General features: G+C 43.6%; 1 protein-coding gene across 5 annotated transcripts in view; it reads left to right on the forward strand.

Annotated features, from left to right (window-relative positions):
- MYO18B (myosin XVIIIB) overlaps nucleotides 1–18,972 on the forward strand; it is a 300,037-nt gene that overhangs the window by 141,514 nt on the left and 139,551 nt on the right. For 4 of the 5 annotated variants that reach the window (XM_033233057.1, XM_033233058.1, XM_033233055.1 and 1 more), the window contains 3 exons: nucleotides 12,446–12,565; nucleotides 12,993–13,101; nucleotides 16,817–16,941. In XM_033233057.1, coding sequence (XP_033088948.1) covers nucleotides 12,446–12,565; nucleotides 12,993–13,101; nucleotides 16,817–16,941 — 354 coding nt within the window. The remainder of the gene's footprint in view (nucleotides 1–12,445; nucleotides 12,566–12,992; nucleotides 13,102–16,816; nucleotides 16,942–18,972) is intronic. The other variant, XM_033233056.1, reaches the window with a different exon arrangement.

The raw sequence follows: 18,972 nt of genomic DNA on the forward strand, positions 1-18,972 counted from the left end.
ATTGAGGCCCTGGGATATTAAGTATCTTCCTCGAGGCTGCACAACCAGCAAGTGTAACTGAGATTCAAACCCATGTCACCTGGTTCCAGAAGGGAGAATTTCTTAAATAAGTCACAAAAACACAAATCATAGGGAAAAAATGATAAATTTGACTATATTGAAATAATGAACTTTTGTTTATCCGAGCATAAAATGAAGATATATTACTTACTTGGAGTAGGAATTTGCAAACTGGAAAAGAGTGTCCAGAATATGTAAAGAGCTTCCTCAAACCAATTGGAAGAATCCAATAAGAACAGAAAAACAAATATAGGTCAATAATATGAATGGGCAGTTCCCAAGTAAGGGAATCTTGTTTCAAGAGTTCAAGTGTTCAGGAATTCAAATGGCCAATACACTCATGAAAAGACACTCAACCTAATTAGCAATTAGGAAGTGAAAATTAACACCTTAATAGGTACTGTTTCACACATCAGATTGGAAAAATCAGAGTGTGGTGTAGCCAAGTGTTGACAAGGCTGTGTAGCAGTGGGAATTCTTATTTACCGCTGATGGGATCGTAAATTGATCTCATCACTCTCGAGCAATTTGGCATTATCTATGAAAGTTGAATCTGTCCATGCCCTGTGGCTGGCAATTCCACCTCTAGGTATTTATGCTAGAGAAACTTATCCATGAATATGTGAAAATACAAGAAGTTCATAGCAACAGCCTTTGTTGTGTTGGAGGAATGTAAACACAGGAAAATAAACACTCAAATGGGAGCTTATTAATAAGAGAATAGGTTAATATGTTTTGTGATAGTTAAAACTGGAGCTCCCAAGAGTGAAAAGGCCAAATTCAATGCAACACCAGATTTTGTAGATAAAGTTTTATTGGAACACAGCCATGCTCATTCCTTTATGTGTAGTCTATGACTGCTTTCATGCTATGATGGCAGGGCTGAGTAGTTGCAACCTGAAACTACTCAGCCCTGCCATGTGGCATGTGAAAGCTAAAACATTTGCTCTCTGGATCTTTACAGAAAAAGTTTCCTGATCCTTAAACTAGAAAATGTGTATCTACATGGATTGCTCTTGCAAACATAGTGCCAAAGGAAAATGATTCAGATACAAAGAATACTTGATTGATTAGGGTTATATCCTTGTATACTTATGGTGTCATTGTATTTATGGGAATCATAACACCAAATTCAGAGTAGGGGTTACCTGGGGTATGGTCATGTGACTGGAGAAGGTTATGTTGGTTGAATGTGTGACTGCATTCCCTATGCTTTCTTTCTTTAGTTGGGTGTTGATTTCATGGGCTGGGGGTGACTATATGAACCAGACAGTTCTTGCTCCAAGAAGGTCACTGCAAATTAGAGACAGACTTCTAGACAAAGTCATATGCTGTGTTAGTCCATTCTTTCACTGCTCTAAAGAAATATCTGAACTGGGTAATTTATAAAGAAAAGAGGTTTGATTCACTCAGGGTTCCACAGACTGTACAGGAAGCATGGCTGGGGAGCCCTCAGGAAACTTACAATCATGGTGGATTGTTAAGGGGAAGCAGGCACGTCCTACATGGCTGGGGCAGAAGGAAGAGTGAGAAAGGGGAGGTGCTATAAGCTTTTAAACAACCAGATCTTGTGAGAACGCACTCACTATCACTAGAGCAGCAAGGAGGAAATCTGTCCCCATGATCCAGTCACCTCCCACCAGGCCCCTCCTCCAACACTAGGGATTACAATTTGATATGAGGTTTGGGTGAGGACACAGGCAAATCATATTATATGCTATTATCTTGCATGTGGTCAGCAAGCCATGGCTAGACCAAAGAGGAGCTTTTCGAGGAAAACCTGCTGTTCCATGTAGACTTTCAGGACTGGGGAAAGGGAGGCACTTATCTAAGGAATAAAATGTAAAGCATCACCAAAAACCTCAGCAAAATAAATAATATTTTAAAATTGTAAAGTAATGCAAAAATAATCCCTGATGAACAAAATATCAACATTTTAAGTAAATGCAAAATTTGTAGGCCATGATTAGGGTGAGGCAAGTAAGCATCCTATACAGTGCGAACCAATCTTTATTTAAAATGTTGATATTTTCTTCATCGTGGATTTTTTGACTAATTGAGATTTTTTAAATATTGCATTAAAATCATTCATACTTGATTTCTGAGAGTTTTTTGTTTTTTTTTTCTTGGTGCCTCCTTAAATGTTGCACCCTAGGTAAGTGTTTTACATGCTTCATCCTATTCTCAGCTCTCTTTCTCCGTGAAGATCTGGGTACCTCCAAGGATTCTGTTACAGACCAAATTAAACCCATGTTTTCACCCACTCAACAAATACATATGAGTATCTCCCACGTGTTAGACATTTGACTGGACACCTTGATAGAGCTAGGAAGGAGGTGAAGTCCCTGTCCTTACACAAGGTCTCCAGGCCGATAGAGGGAGACAACAGACCACAAGCAAGCTTGTCACAGATCATTAAGTGCTATGGCTATGAAGCAGAAGGAGGTGACAGTGATGGAGGTTGAGCATGGGCTATATTTGCCTAAGTGGTCAAGGAAGGATTCCGTGGAAGGGGATGTTTGATTCCAGATCCGAATGATTTGCTGTAATCTATATGCAGATCTGGTAGAAAGAGTAGATATGGCAGGTGCCAAGGTCCTGGGGCAATGTGAGATAATATTTGTCAGTCCAGGACAAAATTTAAAGCTTTCTACACCCGAGAGCACCTTGTATTGTTACTACTTGCTTATAATATTGTTTGGCTTGGTTGATGGACAATGGTAACTATAAATGGATTTATGATTAAGCCAATAGAACATACTCTTCTTCCCATATTGATAACCCACGTTGAGCCTGAGATGGCTCACGTGGGGATGTGGAATGAAGTTTGGGAGGAGGCTATCTCTTTTCTGCTTCTTCTCATCTTCCCTGTAAGATTGTGTCCCTTCTCCCCACATTAAAGTGTCCACTGTGGAGTTGGTCATGGAGAAGACAGAAGCCTTGCTCCTTGCACGAAGGACCACATCCACACAGAGAGTTAGGAGAGGCTGGACTGAGATGCACCTTGAGCCTGTGCTCCTCTTATGCAAAAGACTGTAAGGGGGAGAAGAAATGACACACACGTGCCTGATGTCTCATTCATGTCTTGCGAGAGCAAGCTGTCTGACCTCTCTTGCTGGCAGCAACAATGAGTAAAACAGCAGAAGTGAAAAATCGGAGAGCTGTGGGCTGGTTGGGAATATCGGGGACTTCCCTGTGGAAATTCCTTCCCACTGAGCTGACATTTGAGGTAGTCATTAATCATGAACTGTCAGGTCGGATTTGCCATGCATCAGTTGTTGGGGGAGATGTGCAGGGAAGAGATGAACATCTTTAGCATCCAGAGCTACAGTTTATGGGATACTTGGAGAAGGAAGGGTGGGGACTCACGCTTCTGCAACCCGAACCAAGCAAACAAATGCTAACACCTACAGCATATTCTGCTCAGCCTCTTTAACTCTTTGCTTGTATCATGGTTACAACAAGATGTATGGGGCCTTGAAAAATTAAGATGAAATTTAAAAGTGAACAAAGCCAGAGCAAAGGGAAATACAAGTTGATGACCGTATGAAGCCAGGGGAAGAGGTAGAAAGTGGAAATCCATCTTTGGCCTTGGATGCCCTTTCACTTCATAGCCTTCACATGTGCTGTTCACTCTGCCTGGAACACTCCCTTCCTCCTCTTCACCTAGTTAATACCTCTTCATTGCTTGTCACTCATTTTAGGTGGCACTTCCTCTGAGAAGCCCTCTTCAACACTCTAAGGGTGAGTTAGGGCCCTACTCTGTGCTACCACTAGCCTAGTTGTTTCCCCTCACAGGATTGACTCTTTCCTAGTGACCTCCTATATCTGTGTCCCAGCTAGACTGAAACCCCTAAAACAGGGATCAATAATCCCTGCTTTCATCCCTGTTCATCAAATAATCCTAGTCCCTGACACAGGATAGATAAAGAATGGTCAAATAGAAGCATTAAAGTTGGGCTGAAAAATCCAACACTGAGCTTCCTAGCAGCCAAAGCTAAGAGGGAAACAAGATATTTCATAGACATATTGCATGTAGATTAAAGAAAAAGAAACACCTGTTGCATGAGATAAGTAACTTTTCTGGGTATTGAGGTGTTAGGGAAATTTATTCCATGGATTCTCATAAAAGGGGCACTAAGGGATTTAGCAAAGTATGACTTCAGCAATCTTCACACAGTAATTGAGAAGGGATTGGGTAGGAGCACTTTTGGTACTATCATCCTGAACTGCAAGCCAAGAGCGTGATGTCAGTTCTATCAAAAATGAATCAACTGACATCAAAGCAGTGCTTTATCCAGGAAGCACATTTGATGACTGAGTGTTATGATGACTTTATCTTCCTCAAATCTTTCTCTCCCTTCCCACTTCATCTTCCCCAACTTCCAATGCTACTACTGGTTTATGTTGGTCGCTTTTAAGTTAAAAAAATTGTTTTAAATAGTTTTAGAGGGTACAATGGCAGTTTTTTTTTTTTTTTTCACATGGATGTATTGCATAGTGATGAAGTCTGGGCTTTTAGTGCAACCACCACCCAAATAGCGTGCCTTATATTCATGAGGTCATTACTCTTTTTTAATTAGTTAATTAATTAAATTTTATTTTTATTTTTTGAGACAGACTCTCACTCTGTTGCTCAGGCTGGAATGCAGTGGAGTAAACACAGCGCCCTGCAGCCTCAACCTCCTGGGCTAAAGCGAACCTCCTACTTCAGCCTCCCATGTAGCCAGGACCACAGGTGTGCATCACCATACCTGGCTATTTTTTTCAATTTTGGTGGAGACAGGGGTCTCACTTCTTTGTCCAGGCTGGTCTCCAACTCCTGGGCTCAAGCCAGCCTCCTACCTTGGCCTCCCAGAGCGCTGGCGTGAGCCACCACACCAGGCCTGTAATTACACTTTAAAGAGCATCCTAGTCACCTGGGGAGTTGTTAGTCCTGTATCTTCCCCAGTCTACCTCCTGAAGGTCTGATCCAAGAGGAGATTCTTGGTTTGGGGGGTGGTGGGGAGCCTTCCAGCCCCTAGGTGATCCTGATTCGGTGGGCGACGTTGCTTTAGAGCAGTGGTTCTCGCACTTGCAAATGTATCAGAATGCCCTGTAAGACTTCTCGGAATACAGATTGCTAGACTCCAGCCTTAGAGATTCTGAATCAGTAGGCTTGTTGTGGCCTTGGGGAGGCTGTATTTCTAACAAGTTCGAATGCTAAAGGTGCCTGTCCTGGGACCACACTTTGAGACACATTAGGCCAGAGAACAGCTAGAAGATATCTTCTTCCACGTGCATCTGCTTTCTTGGAAGGGACTTTCTGTTAACAGACAAGGAGCAGACACCCTTCCAGGGCTGTGCATTATGAAGACACCCCTGCTGTGGTTCATGGCCTCTGCATGCCACCCCTTTGTCTCTGGAGGGGGAGAAACAGTAATATCAACATTACTAAAACATGTTGTGTCTCGTCAGTGAAAACTCCATTTGACTAGGCTTATTAAAAAGACAACATTATTGCAAAATGATTTAAGTGCTTCATTTGAAGAAGAGGAGATGAGGAGCCGCTAAGAAGCTGGCTGTAAATACTCTTCAAGCATGCAAAATCTGCCTTGATGCAAACTGGGTTTTTTTTTTTTTTATTTTCATAAGAAGGCAGTGCTGGTCTTCTTGTTGGAAGCACCCGTAAGGTTTTGGGAGTACATGGGATATATAATGAGGTGGGGTGTTTTCCCCCACCCCTCTGGAGTAGGTTCTGGATTTCCCCCCAAGACCTTATTAATGGCAAAAGACAGGCCCATGCACTCCTGATTTCTGGCCTCATTAGCCTGAGAGGTTTCGCTTTTGGTAAGACATTGTGGAGACAATCCACCGACGGGGACTGGAGGTGTACATAGGTCAGAAAGTCTGTTTGCAAAGTGCTGAGGGAGTTTCATCATGGGTCATCAGTGTGGCTTCCAGCTTGTCTCTAGCAGGGGGTAGGAAAGTGACTTGTTGGGGTCATGTGGTCACTGGTGACTGAGCCCAGACTACATCCCAGGTCTCCTGACTCCTCACTCCATAGTCCTGCCACAGCGTGATGCTTCCGTGAGGAACTGGACGGGTAGCTCCCTAATTCCCAGGGAGAATTAGGCAGCCTGGTTTCTTATCTGTCTTAGGCTATTAGAATCTGTTGAGCCTTCACTGCTGGGACATGCTGGGGAGGGTCTCCTGGTGGACAGTGGCAGAGGCATGATGGTCATATTCATAGATGGTTCTGATGGAAGTAACGAAGGCCTCTCTGCTAAAGAACAGCTGGTGTATTCTTTCTGTGTGCCTCAGTTTGCCCATACAAAACTGAGTCCATAATCTCTTCTCTACCTGTCTTGTAACACAGATAAATAATTTGGGTACAAGGTAAGGAATAAATACAGTGACCTGACCTTGTATGTCTAGTTTAGAGGGCAGAGGGTTGAGCCAGCTTGAGTTCCAGATGATTGACTTTATACCTTTATTGCTACAAGACTGTGGGCAAATTCTTCAAGTCTCTTAGCCTTTGTTTCATCATCAGTAAAATGGCAGTGGTAATCATGACTTCATAACAGTTATAACACTGCCTGCTATCTAGCAAGCCACATCACCACTATTACCAATAAATGTATTTTTAAAAGTGTTCACCCACCCCCCCAGTAGAGTGAATTCCTCGAAGATAATGACACATCTTAGACAGTTTTATACCCTTCTGTGTCTAGCACAAAGCATTCAATGCAAACTCAGTGAATGAATGGAGTCATACTGAATTTAATTAGAAACATTACATTTAATGAGTGATGTTCTGTGCCAGCTGCTGTGATAAGTCCTCTCAGCACTGTGAGCATTTACCTGCATTATCTAATTTTACCTTTAACTCAAACTGTGACGAAGGTGTTAGTTCCCCATCTTATAGATGAGGCAAGGGAAGCCCGAAGAGCTGAAGTGATTCGCCCTACATCACACAGCTGGTGAATGGCAGAACTGTGATTTGAACCCAGGGCTGGCCAACTCCGAACAGACTGTGATAGAGAAGAAGCATCTACTCAGGTGGGAAGTGGGGTCAGGGAGGGCTTCACGGGGGAGAAGGCTTGAAGGATAAGCAGGAGCTGGCCAGGTGACAAGGTGAGGGGACATTCCAGGTACAGGACACAGCAAGAGCAGAGGCAGAGAGCAAAGCCTGGTCTGGCAGGTGCAATTCTGGTAGTTGGAGTGTCTTGTATGGCAGGGGGTGTGTTTGGCGGGGGTGGGGGTTTGCTTATGGGCTAGGGATGAGGCATGAAGCCGGACTGGATTGCAGGGGGTCAGGAGAATCACTTTTGAGGTTTGGACTTCATCCTGAAGGGTAGGGCAGGACCAAAGGACGTTTTCAAAAAGGTGTATGTGGGTGTCGTGATCTTAGGGTTATTTCCTCTTTCTGCTGAAACACTTGGGGGACCCTAGTGGCCCTTGAAACCCCCTTCTAAAGCCCCCAAAAGGCCATAACTGTCCCTTCTTTCTAGAGGGACCCTCAAGGCCAGTGGGTGGTGTGTCACCCTCATATGCCCAGCTCAGAGGCATAACCTTTCTCCTGGCATTCTTACAAGATTGACCCATTCCCACTGATATCCAGAGCCTATAGAGCCTTCCCATGTGTGAATTGCTGTCATGCCCTTATTCGTTCAGTCAACCCATATTCATTGAGTCCTCAAGAGTCAGTTTGGCAGCGTGGTTAAGTAGCCACCATCTGGTTGGTGTTCTTGGGTGAGTGTTTGCACCTTGGTGCCTCAGTTTCCCCATCTGTCACCTGGAGACAACATCAGTACCCACTTCTCAGCATTGTGAGCATTCTGTGGGTAAACCTGTGCATGTGGGAAGCACTCTCTGTGGTGGCGATGGTTATTATTATGGTTATTATATGTTACTATTACTTAGTAGCGAGTGGTGAACCCAGCTGGGATGCACAGCAGAGGGCTGGAACTGGTGCCCAACAGGCATCTCTGGGGAACCCGGGAGCCTGCCACTAAGCTGCAGATTTGTTCTCAATTTCCCCTGCTGACTGAGGCAACTCTGGGGCAGTACCATGAGAATGAAGCCATGGCTTAATCTCCTTGACCAACATCCCACAAGCCTGCTGGTGCTGCAGTTGCACTGGTCCTGTATCTACTGCCTCATTTTGTCTTTTCATCACTCAGGTTGAAGGGGATGGGAGTGGGGGCTCCCCTTCCACTGGGCATCCACCCAGGCTCTCTTTGGCCAAAGTACCCAGTAAGGGTGGTTGAGGTCCAGATCTTACTTGGTCTTTGATCTGTACCCACTGGCTACTTAATCTCAGCTCTCTGGGCTATGGCTGCCTGATTTGTTCCAGGTGGATAATTACTTTACTAACGTCCAGATGCCAGAGGGGTGAGGGAGGTTAAAGAAAGGGTCAGATGGTAGATGTGGGACAGAAAATAGCGGGGTTGTTATGAGCCAGGTGCTGGGAGTCAGGCAGCCCGAGCTGGGCTACCTCTGCTACTTACCAGCTATGATCCTAAGCAAATCACTCCCTCTCTCAACTCCTCAGTTTCCTGTTCTGTGAAAAGGGAATAACAAAAATGCCCTTCTCATAAGGTATTTGAAGGGCTTAAAGCAGATGACATATGCCAAGTGCTCAGTGCATACCTATCCTCAGCATTTCAAGAGTGTGAGCTGTTTCTCACACAAGGGGTTATGATGAACAGATCTTCCTGTGCAAATTGCAAAGTACAGGAGGAGAGCGAAAAGTTGCTGTTTCCTGCTGTCTGCAGGTCAGATGGTTTTGGGGCTTGGGAGTCTGTGAATATAAGAGCTGAGGACAGGATCAAGCCAAGACCCGTGTGTGCCCCTGTGGTTTATTTATCTCTGTGACCGGCCAGTGGGGTCCTTCCGAACAGGACCTGGCATACAACAAGTGCTCGCATAGTGCTTGGTGGATCCGTGAATAACAAGCAACAGTGACAGTCCCAGGGACCCCATGTGTGTCCAGTGTTGAACATCCGTGAAATCCCAGTTACTCACTGCTCTCCCAAGCTGCCAATAAGGCCAATGCACAGGATGTATTTTTTCTCTTCCACTCTATACAAAATATACAACAAATTTATTAATTCCTGTCCCCTTCTCTCTGGCAGACCCTTGGAGTAATTGTCCCTCAATAGAAAGAATATTTCTGTTGATTTGGCCAAGTGGTAGATCTGGAGAGGTTTTCAAGATAATTTCTAGTTAATTGGTTCTTGAGTAATCTACAAGGACTCTTCTGGGTTTGCAGACCAGACTCTCCCCTTCGTTAAATTGGTTTTCAATTTGCAATCCCGTGACAGGTGTGAGCACGGTGCCTGCTCCTCACCTTCATCCAAAGCCCCTGTGCCCCATGGTGTGGGAAGGGATAGGGATTTGTGGGGACAGGGGAAGGTCAGGGGCCACTTGTCTCCGTGAAAAGCATGTGTCATTCCCCCCAGTATGAAAATACTAATTGTCCTTTGGGCTCCAGCCTTTGGGTTCTGTGAAACTCAAAATGAATGCATCGAATTAATTGTGTGCTCCCCTTGCTCAGGCCGATTAGCAGAAATTAAATTTCACACTAATTGGCTAAGGTGGAGAGAACACAATCCTGGTGCTTGGAATGAATGCTGATTTCAAGGATGGTGGTTCGGGCTGTGACCTGGGGCATTCCTGGATTGCACCGCCCTGTATCGCATGGCCAGGGCAAATCAGCACTCTTGCAGCAAGAATGATCTTGCACAGGTAACCAAATTTAACCCCTCCAAATCCAAGTGTGAGGCCAAAATTAAGGGGAGATCCTGGCAGTTTCTAGGGCAGTAATTCTTACATTTTATCCTGCATAAAAATCACCCTGGAGCAGGTTGAAATGTAGATTCCTGAATTATGCTTTAGACATCCTGGTTTGGGGATCTGAGAGTCCTATAATTTGCATTTTCTTTTATTTTTTAAGAGACAGGGTCTCACTCTGTCACCCAGGCTGGAGTGCAGTGGTGGTGTGATCATAGCTTACTGCAGCCTAGAACCCCTGGGATCAAGTGATCCTCCTGCCTCAGCTTCCAGAGCAGCTGGGACTATAGGCACGCACCATCTCTGCTGGCTAATTTTTAAAAACTTTTTTGTAAAGCCAGGGTCTTGCTATGTTGTCCAGGCTGGTCTTGAACTCCTGGCCTCAAGTGATCCTCCTACCTCAGCCTCTGAAAGCACTGGGATTACAAACATGAGCTATCATGCTCTGCCCTAGAATTTGCATTTTAACAACTATCCGAGATCATTGCCATGTAACGACTTCCCCGGTGCACAGTGTAAGGGACAGCAAGAGAAAGCTCCATGCTGGAGACAACCAGGAGCACCCTAGGAGGGTCCCTCATTAAGCAACTGGAGGTCCTGACTTGGACCTGACTGGTCGGAGTTCAAAATCTCAGTTCTGCCGTTTAAACGTGATGTGACTTTGCAGTGCTTCCCCCAAGCCTTCTTTCTCCTCTGTGTCTATTAAAATGTGCATTTTGGTCTCAGCAGTTGGTGATGCGGTCAACAGGGTGGGAAGCAGATGGGCAGGAGAAGTGAAACAGATGGGGAGCATGGAATGCACAGAGCAGCCTCAGATTCTGGTTTTTTTTTTTTTCACTCTTTTTGAAAGATATTTTGTTTTGTTTTCTGATTACAAAATCAGTTAAAAAAAAAAATACAGAAATGCATCACAAGAAAATTGGAGTTCCCTGTGATCCCATCATCCTTCCAGGAAAAAAAAAAAAAATCCCAATGAACAGTTTGGGAGTGCTTTGTTCTGTGCAAACAAAAATGAGATGACACCAAACATTCTATTCTGCAAATTTGCCTTTTTTTTCCCCTTTGGCAATATATCTTGGAGATATTTATTTTTTTATGTCAGAACATAGATCTGCATCTTCCTTCTTCATGGGACAGCTGAATAAATTTTGAGCCTGCCTAAGCTACCAAGAGAGGCTAGCTCAGGAAGGGCAGCTACATTGCTCATTGTAAGAACTATTTACCTTCTCAGTAAAAATAATGCAGAGTTGCCCCTAAATATCAGTCATGATGCAGAGGGTCCGATGAAAGAGTGTTCCAACATCTTCACATGCAAAATTTGCAGCAAGAGGATATGTGACCACACGTAATTCAATGCATTTTACAGCTCAGGTGACGAGGCTCCAGAGCAGGAAGGATTGTCCAAGGTGTTAGTTGTTGAGCCTGGATTCGAACCTTGCACCCTACCTCTTTCTTTTCTTACAATTCTGCTGCCTCCCATAAGAGGTTTCTCTGCCTCTTAGCCACAAACACTCCAGTAATACATTTCTCCTCTACGTATTCTGCCGTATCCTCAAACCCTGAATGCTTCATTTTGGAACAATAATGCCACAGAAGCCTTGGCATCGGTGGCTGGTCAGTTAATCAGAAAAAAAAATTCAGTGCAGCTGGGAATTCGTTTAAAAAATTCTATTTTAAAATTAATTACATGTATAATTGAAATCATTGCATTTCTGAGGCAGGACCCATTGATTTCTTTCTTTCTCAAACCACACTCGTAATATACAACTGTATGATTTCCAATTTTGGCTTCTTTAAAACAGAGCAAATGGCAAAGTAATTTGAATACAAAAACCTAATTTTTTACTTCAACTTCCTTTTTAGTTGTTGCAATGCCTATTTGGCAGCATTTTCTAAAAGCAGCTTACCTTTATTAATTCCTTCCAAGGCATTCAACCTAGTTTTCATGGAAACTCTGTCCAGCCATATTTTATAAGTTTATGTAGTAGCTAACTGAATAATAGATAGCTACGGTAAAAATGCAATAGGCAAAAACAGTTTGGGAGCACACACACTGATACTGGATGTGCATGCTGTCACCTGCTAGGGGCAGATGGGCCATGGAGAATTGCAGAGAGGTGGTCTAGTGGAGAGCATTCTGGTGCTGTGGGTATCCATCAGTGTGTCTTACTGAGGGACAGTGTTGGTACATCCAGTGAGATGATTTGCTAAAAGCTGGTTACAAAGAGATTCCACTAAAATGGCCATGTGTAAAACTGAGCACTTACTACGTGCCAGCCACCGTGCTAAGCTTTCAATGGATTATCTCCTTGAATCCTCAAAATAATGACATGTTGTTTTTCCCCCTTTAAGTCTGAGAAGACTGGGAACTAGCAAGGCATCCTGCTTGGTGGAAAGTTACACAGCTAGTGAGTGTTGGACCAAGAGTTCTACCACATCAAGACCAATAAAATTCTGAAGTCCATCCTCTTAACCACTTGATTATACTTAAGGGTTGTTTTCCCATGATAGCTGGTGATTTGTCCAAAGGTGGTCCTCTGCATGGGGAGAGAAGGGTTGGTGGCTCCGCTGAGTGACCCTTCCTTGATCGCACCGTTCCCCGTCCCAGATTGCTGACTTGACCACTGAGCTGGCTGATGAGCGCTTCAAAGGTGATGTGGCCTGCCAGGTGCTGGAGAGTGAGCGGGCAGAGCGGCTACAGGCCTTCCGGGAGGTCCAGGAGCTCAAGGTGAGTGGTCAGGGGTGGCCGGGGGTGGCTGAACACGGTGGCTAAAAATGGTTGGGTCTGTCCCCCGACCCTCTCATTGGGGATCAGTATCCTTAAGCAAGATGCACAGATTGACTGACTGCTGGGCTCAAGGTCCTGGGGGACACTTAGGTCTCCTAAGGCTTGGCCTTGGGAGTGTTATGGGTGGATAGTCCCTGCCTAGAGAGGCAAATAGGAGAGGATTGTGTAGAAGGTGGACAGTCTTTGGCCTTGGAGGTGATTTGGTGAGAAATGTGCCAAAGGTGGCTAGCTCATGGTCGTGGATTCTGCATGGCTCAGGGGACTGTGCAGAGGGTGGCCAATCCGAGCCTTGGAAGCACCAGGGGTAAGATGACCAGCCCAGGTCTTCTGTCCAGCTCTAGTTTGGACCTTGAGCCATTTCTTCTAGAGCAAGCATGAGCAAGTCCAGAAAAAATTGGGAGACGTGAATAAACAGTTGGAAGAAGCCCAGCAGAAAATTCAGTTGAATGACTTGGAAAGGAATCCTGCTGGAGGAGGTGAGCAGCCTGGGACCCTTGGGGCTGGAAGCTGGTGGACAAAGTTGTCTTTTCCATTTATCCAGTCACTCATAGATAGAGCACTTTTTAGGTGCTAGACGTTGCATGAGGGACTGCGACTCTGGCAGAGCAAACAGGCACAGCGTTACTCTCTTGGAACTTACAGTCTAATGGAATAAGCAGATATTGATCAGACAAACAGCAATATCCTAGATAGCAAATTATCCGTATGATATGTGCTGTTTAGTTTTAATGCAAGTAATGATTTTTAAAATAGTGGCTTTATAGGCAAGATATGTTTATGTTTATGTGAATATTTTAAAAATAAATTTTCAGAGGCCTGGAGTGGTGGCTCACACCTGTAATCCTAGCACTTTGGGAAGCTGAAGTGGGAGGATTGGTTGAGCTCTGGAGTTCAAGACCAGCCTGGGCAACATAGTGAGACCACATTTCTACAAAAAACTTTAAAAATTAGCCAGGTGTGGTGGCATGTGCCTGAAGTCCCAGCTACTTGGGAGGCTGAGGTGGGACGATCACTTAAGCCTGGGAGACCTAGGCTGCATTTCAGCCTGGGTGACAAAGCAAGACTCTGTCTTAAAAAAATACAAATAAAAATAGAACATAAATTTTGAGGAAGGCAGCCTAGTGGTTAAAAGTTGGAACCTATGAAGTTGTATTTCCAGATTTGGATTTTGGGGCAAAGAAATTGTGCCTCAGTTTCTTCCTCTTTCAAATGGAGATTGGCTTGAATAATTGATAGAAAATGTTTAGCCACATGTGTAGCATAGAGTGATGAATAGCTAATAGCTGCTTTACCGTTATTATTATGAGGAATAATGAGATCATAGTCCATCCTTATAGCAACCTGCAGAACAGAAACTACAGCTCTCCCCATTTCACAGAGGGTAAAGCAGTGTCAGACACTCAACAGTTACTGAATGGCGAGAAGGCAAGGGGACTCTTGGTTTTACCCAGGGATGTTATACATTTGTTCAGTTGTGCAAGGAGTTTCTGGGAGTATTCTTCTTATACAGTTTCCTGGTGACTTTGTGATTGGATGGCCTGGTGACATCTTTGCCAGCTTGTCACTGTGCCTCTTACTCTCCCCAGCCTAATGGAGTTGGGTGAGAAGGATATCAAGTGGGTCGGCTTCTATAAAATGTCAGCATTATTCCCTCCGTGTGTCCAGGTAATTTGTGCCCTTGAAATGTCAGGGACACTCAGAGGAATGGAGATCAGGGGTCTGTAGAGAAGGGACAATGCGTATTTATTTTCTGTTGAATTCTTGTTCTTCTTCCATCCTGGCTACCCCCGTGGCAGGCATTTACCGGGGAGGTTAATACAGATGAGTTTGAGGCTCTCTTAAAAGCAAGACCCAGCAAGGTAGGGTACACACAGGGAGAGGGGAACATGTTGGTATAGAATCAGTAGTGTGGGACAGTCTCTGGCCTTGGAGGTAATTTCTAAAAAAATCCCCAGAGGAGCGCCAGTGTCAGTTCCATCTGCGTGAGATTCATGTCCAAATAATGCTTCCCAGTTTGTTTTCCTCTGTTAAGACTGGGGTGTTAATGAGAGGGGGACATGTGCTTAGCTCATGAGCACATTAGTCACAATGCTATGTGGGCTCTCAGCTCTGGATGCTCATTCCAAGGAGCCAACCCACAAATATTTTGTTTTTCATTATGAAAGTAATACATACTCATTATAGAAAATGTCTAAAATATAGGAAATTTGAAAGAAGCAGTAAAACATTTTAATCGTATCATTGCAGTGGTACCACAACCATCTCTATGGTTCAAGATGAAGTATGAATTATTTAAAAAATATGTTTTCCTTTATGCATGGCTAAATATTTAAAGAGAACCTTTTATGATACGCACTCAGCACTGAGCTGGACACTGTGGGGGTTACAGAGGAATTTTAATTGGGCCCTGCTCTCAAGATATTTGCAAAATAAATGGGGAGATCAGGTAAACTCAGGAAAACATGTTGATTAAGGGTGGCACTCATGGGCGGGGAGATTGGAGGTAGAGATGAGCCTTGAAGAAGAACAGTTTCCCCTCTTGTTCGTGTTGCCCACTCATGCCACTTGCTCTATAACACATCGTAGCACAGAGTACATGGGAAGCTGCAGAAATGCTTTCTGCTGCTGCTTCTTACTTTTGCAGGCCATGCTGCTTGTGATTGTGAGGCTTTTCCTGTTGGAGAGACAGTGTGCTTTTCCCATCATGATGTTTTTACCTTGGTGGAAGCTTGAACAAGCTTTAACTCTTTATTATTATACCATCCTTCCTTTGGTTAATGATGTAGAAATCTCTATTGACGTCACCTCTTTCAAGAACTTAATCCTACCATCCATCTATCCATCCATCTGTCCATCCATCCATCTGCCCATCTACTCACCCACCTATCCGTATACGCTACCATTTATTTATCTCTCAATCCATGCATTCATCCACCCATGCACCCACTTCTCTGTCTACAGTAACATCCATCCATCCATCCACTATTCCACCTACACAGCCAACTATTTATCCATTAATCCTGCACCCTATCATCTAGTCAAACATCTTATCCATTCAATTATCCACCTTTCTAGTGGAAGTTATCGAGCATTTACCAAATGCTAGGCATTATAGTATACTCTGGGAACACAATGATGAACAAAACAAGTCTGTTGTCTTATTAATTTGAGTTCTCTTCTTGATTTCTATAAGCTTCTTTATGAAAGCCCTGATCATACTAGGTTGCAGCTGTCTTTTTACTTGTTTCCCCTGCTTGATTATTCTTGAAGGTAGGTGGATATGGCTTCTTATTCATTTCACTATCCCTTGCATCTTGTACAAAGTAGTGTGCTCAATGAGTGTGTGAATAGATGGATGGAAGGACAGATGGATGGATGATAGGTGAATAAGTGGGTGGTCTTTATCTTTGGTCATCCACTTGTGGAATGTTTTCCACAGCTTCATTAACTTAATGGGCATTATTCTATTATTCAGATAGTCAAAAGATAAGACATATCAACCTAAAATAACCCATTCTAATCAGTCTAACAGTTTTAATCAAACCAGCCAATACTTTTTTTGAGATGTTTACCAAATCAAAGGATTTGGTATCCATCTTATCTTGTGGAGACATCTTCTGACCAGTTTAGTAGTCTTGAATTATTGCTAATTTACTTATTTGTTAATTGGACCAACAGCCAATGATTATATACTCTGTATAACCCAATAAATTTGGCTAGTAGGATGACTCTTTTTACCTGATTATTGTATTAGGTTCATTAAGCAATCCATGAGCTTGTATCAACATGTATGGGAATCAGCTTGTAGGGAACTCTTCCAGAAGGTGTGAAGGACTCACAGATAACTGAAACAGCTCCCTTGCCCTTAAGGATTATGAAATTTCCTTGGAAAAGGGAAGATATGAATGTACTTATAGAGACAACTAAACAGTATAAGGCAACTAACCTTAGAAGAGTGAGCAGTCAAGAACTTGAGACAGTTGGAGGTGGTCAGGACAGGCTGCCTGAAGGAAGCGTTATTTAAAACTCAGAGTTAAAGCATAGTTTCTTGGTCCAAGGTTGAAGCTCAGGGGCTCTGTGAATATTGTGAAATTGCATGCCAAGAGCCAAGAAAGTGGAGGAGAGCCATTCTCACTCCTGCTTTATACTCATTTGGCCTCTTATCCTGGCCTCCCTGACTCCGTTAAACAGCAGACGAGTGGCAAATGCGCTTCGACTGTGTCCAGATGGAGAACGAGTTTCTCAGAAAGCGCCTGCAGCAATGTGAGGAGAGGCTGGACTCGGAGCTGACAGCCAGGAAAGAGCTGGAGCAAAAGGTAAGATGTGGGGATAGTCTGGACCACAGAAGTGTCAGAGAGTGGGCAGGCTCTCACCTCCACTGTGGGTGATCGAGGTATTAGCTGACCCTGGGGAGGGAGGAAGAGGATACCAGCCACTTCGGGTTTTTCCATCTCCACTGTTATTACAAATGCTGGTCGCTGCAAGACATGAAAAATATTGTCTGTACATGTGGATCTTCTATCCAGAGACTGCTCTGTGGTATAAAGAACATGGATATTAACTCAGGATATCTGAGTTCCAGTTCCATTTCTACATGAACCCTGTGGAAGTCACTTTAACTCATGTTTCTTATTTATTACATAATTATCAGTGGTCTTAAAACTGTCACATTTCCCTGTTGCCTCTCTTCTAATCTGCTACCTTCATCTGTCATCCAGACCAAAGCAACAACCTCCTAGCTGTCCTCCTTGCCTCTGGCCTCTCCTCTCAACCACCTGCCACACTGCAGCCAAATAATATTTCAGAGTCTCTTTCAGATTGTTCTATGATCATAAAGTATGCTGACTCTTATGGTGGATTTTTTTCCTTGCGTGTTTTGTAAATTTTGTTTTTGAGCTCATCTTCAACAGGTTTCTCTGTTCCTCCCGCAGTAGTCCCAGGTGTTCTGCATTGTGGAATGTTTTTTTTTTTTGTTTCTCTCCCAGTGAATTTGTGTGTGTGTATTTAGCTATTTTTTTTTTATCATGAGTTAATCTTCAGCAGGAGATTTAATTTTTTTTAGCATTCTATTGATTTTGATGGGAGCCCTTTACTAACAGGGTCGTGGGTGTGTTCTGCTAGAAGAAACCCTTTTCCACTTTCTTTGGCAGCAGTCGCTGAGATAATGCTAAATTCTTGGTCTCAGATTTTTTTGCAGCATGTAAAAATTGTCAGTTGGATCTCTCAACCCACATGAGGCTTAGACCTGGGGTTTAAAATTCTTATGAGAGTACTTCTTCCCCCACCTAGATCCAGGGTGAAAGCAAGCTTTCTTACCACCTTTCAGGCCAGGATGTGGAGCTTTTATTTTCTCTTCTCACTGAGGTGCATGCAGTTCTTTGAGGGGTTTGTCAGTGAAACGGTCTTCATTCCAACTCTTCACTTTCCATGAGCCCAGAGCCTTGTCTTCTGTCTCTGTCTAGACATTGAAACACAAACCTCTATCCTAAAGGACATTTCTGGATCTATCAACTGTTCTTCCCCCTCATCTTGGCCGCCATAATATTAGTATTCACCATTATTGTTAGGGCTTTGCGCCCTCTGCATTTCTGATATCCTGAAATGTCCTTCTTTCTTGAAGGTGACATTACAAATCTAATGCAATCTTATCTATATATAATATAATCTTATCTAGCCTTTCTAGATGAATGTACAGATAGTTTGGTCTCTTTGCTTGTCTTCTGTGGCCTCCAGCTATCCCTCATCTACATTCTAACCAGTTCACACTCTAACAAATTGTGTGCTAGTAAATGACTCCGGAAAAAAGAAAAAGCCCTGATTTGTAGCACTTGCCAATTTCCCTGGTGTAAATACTCCCACCATGGTCAATTTCAAACTACCACTGTAATGTCACTAACATGGAATTGGAAAGGGATGCACAGAATTGGCTCTGTGCATCTCTTTCAAATTGGTACCAGCCGACTCCAGCACAGCACTGATTCCATCCACACTCCGTTTTTTTTTTTTTTTTTTCTCCTTCCAAAAATGTCTGATTCTTTCTCACCTCTGGGACTTTGCATATGCTATTTCTTCTTCCCAGAGCAATCTTTCTGTTTCTCTCCTGCCTAGATATCTCCAACTATTCTTAAGATCTTAGCTTAAATGTCACTCTCTCCAGAAAGTCTTTGCTGACGCAGATTGAGTTGGGAGTCCCTGAGTTGTCTCCCAAAACATAGGCCTCATCATGCTGTACTGTAATTGCCTACTCACTTCATAGTCTCTCCCATTCGATATAAGAGCCATAGGGTGGAGGTTATATTTGTGTATCTATTCTATTCTCAACGTGAGCAAAAAGTATCATGTGATTG

The sequence above is a fragment of the Trachypithecus francoisi genome, unplaced genomic scaffold (assembly GCF_009764315.1).
Source record: "Trachypithecus francoisi isolate TF-2019V2 unplaced genomic scaffold, Tfra_2.0 Lachesis_group14, whole genome shotgun sequence".
In the NCBI taxonomy this organism is placed as follows: domain Eukaryota; kingdom Metazoa; phylum Chordata; class Mammalia; order Primates; family Cercopithecidae; genus Trachypithecus; species Trachypithecus francoisi.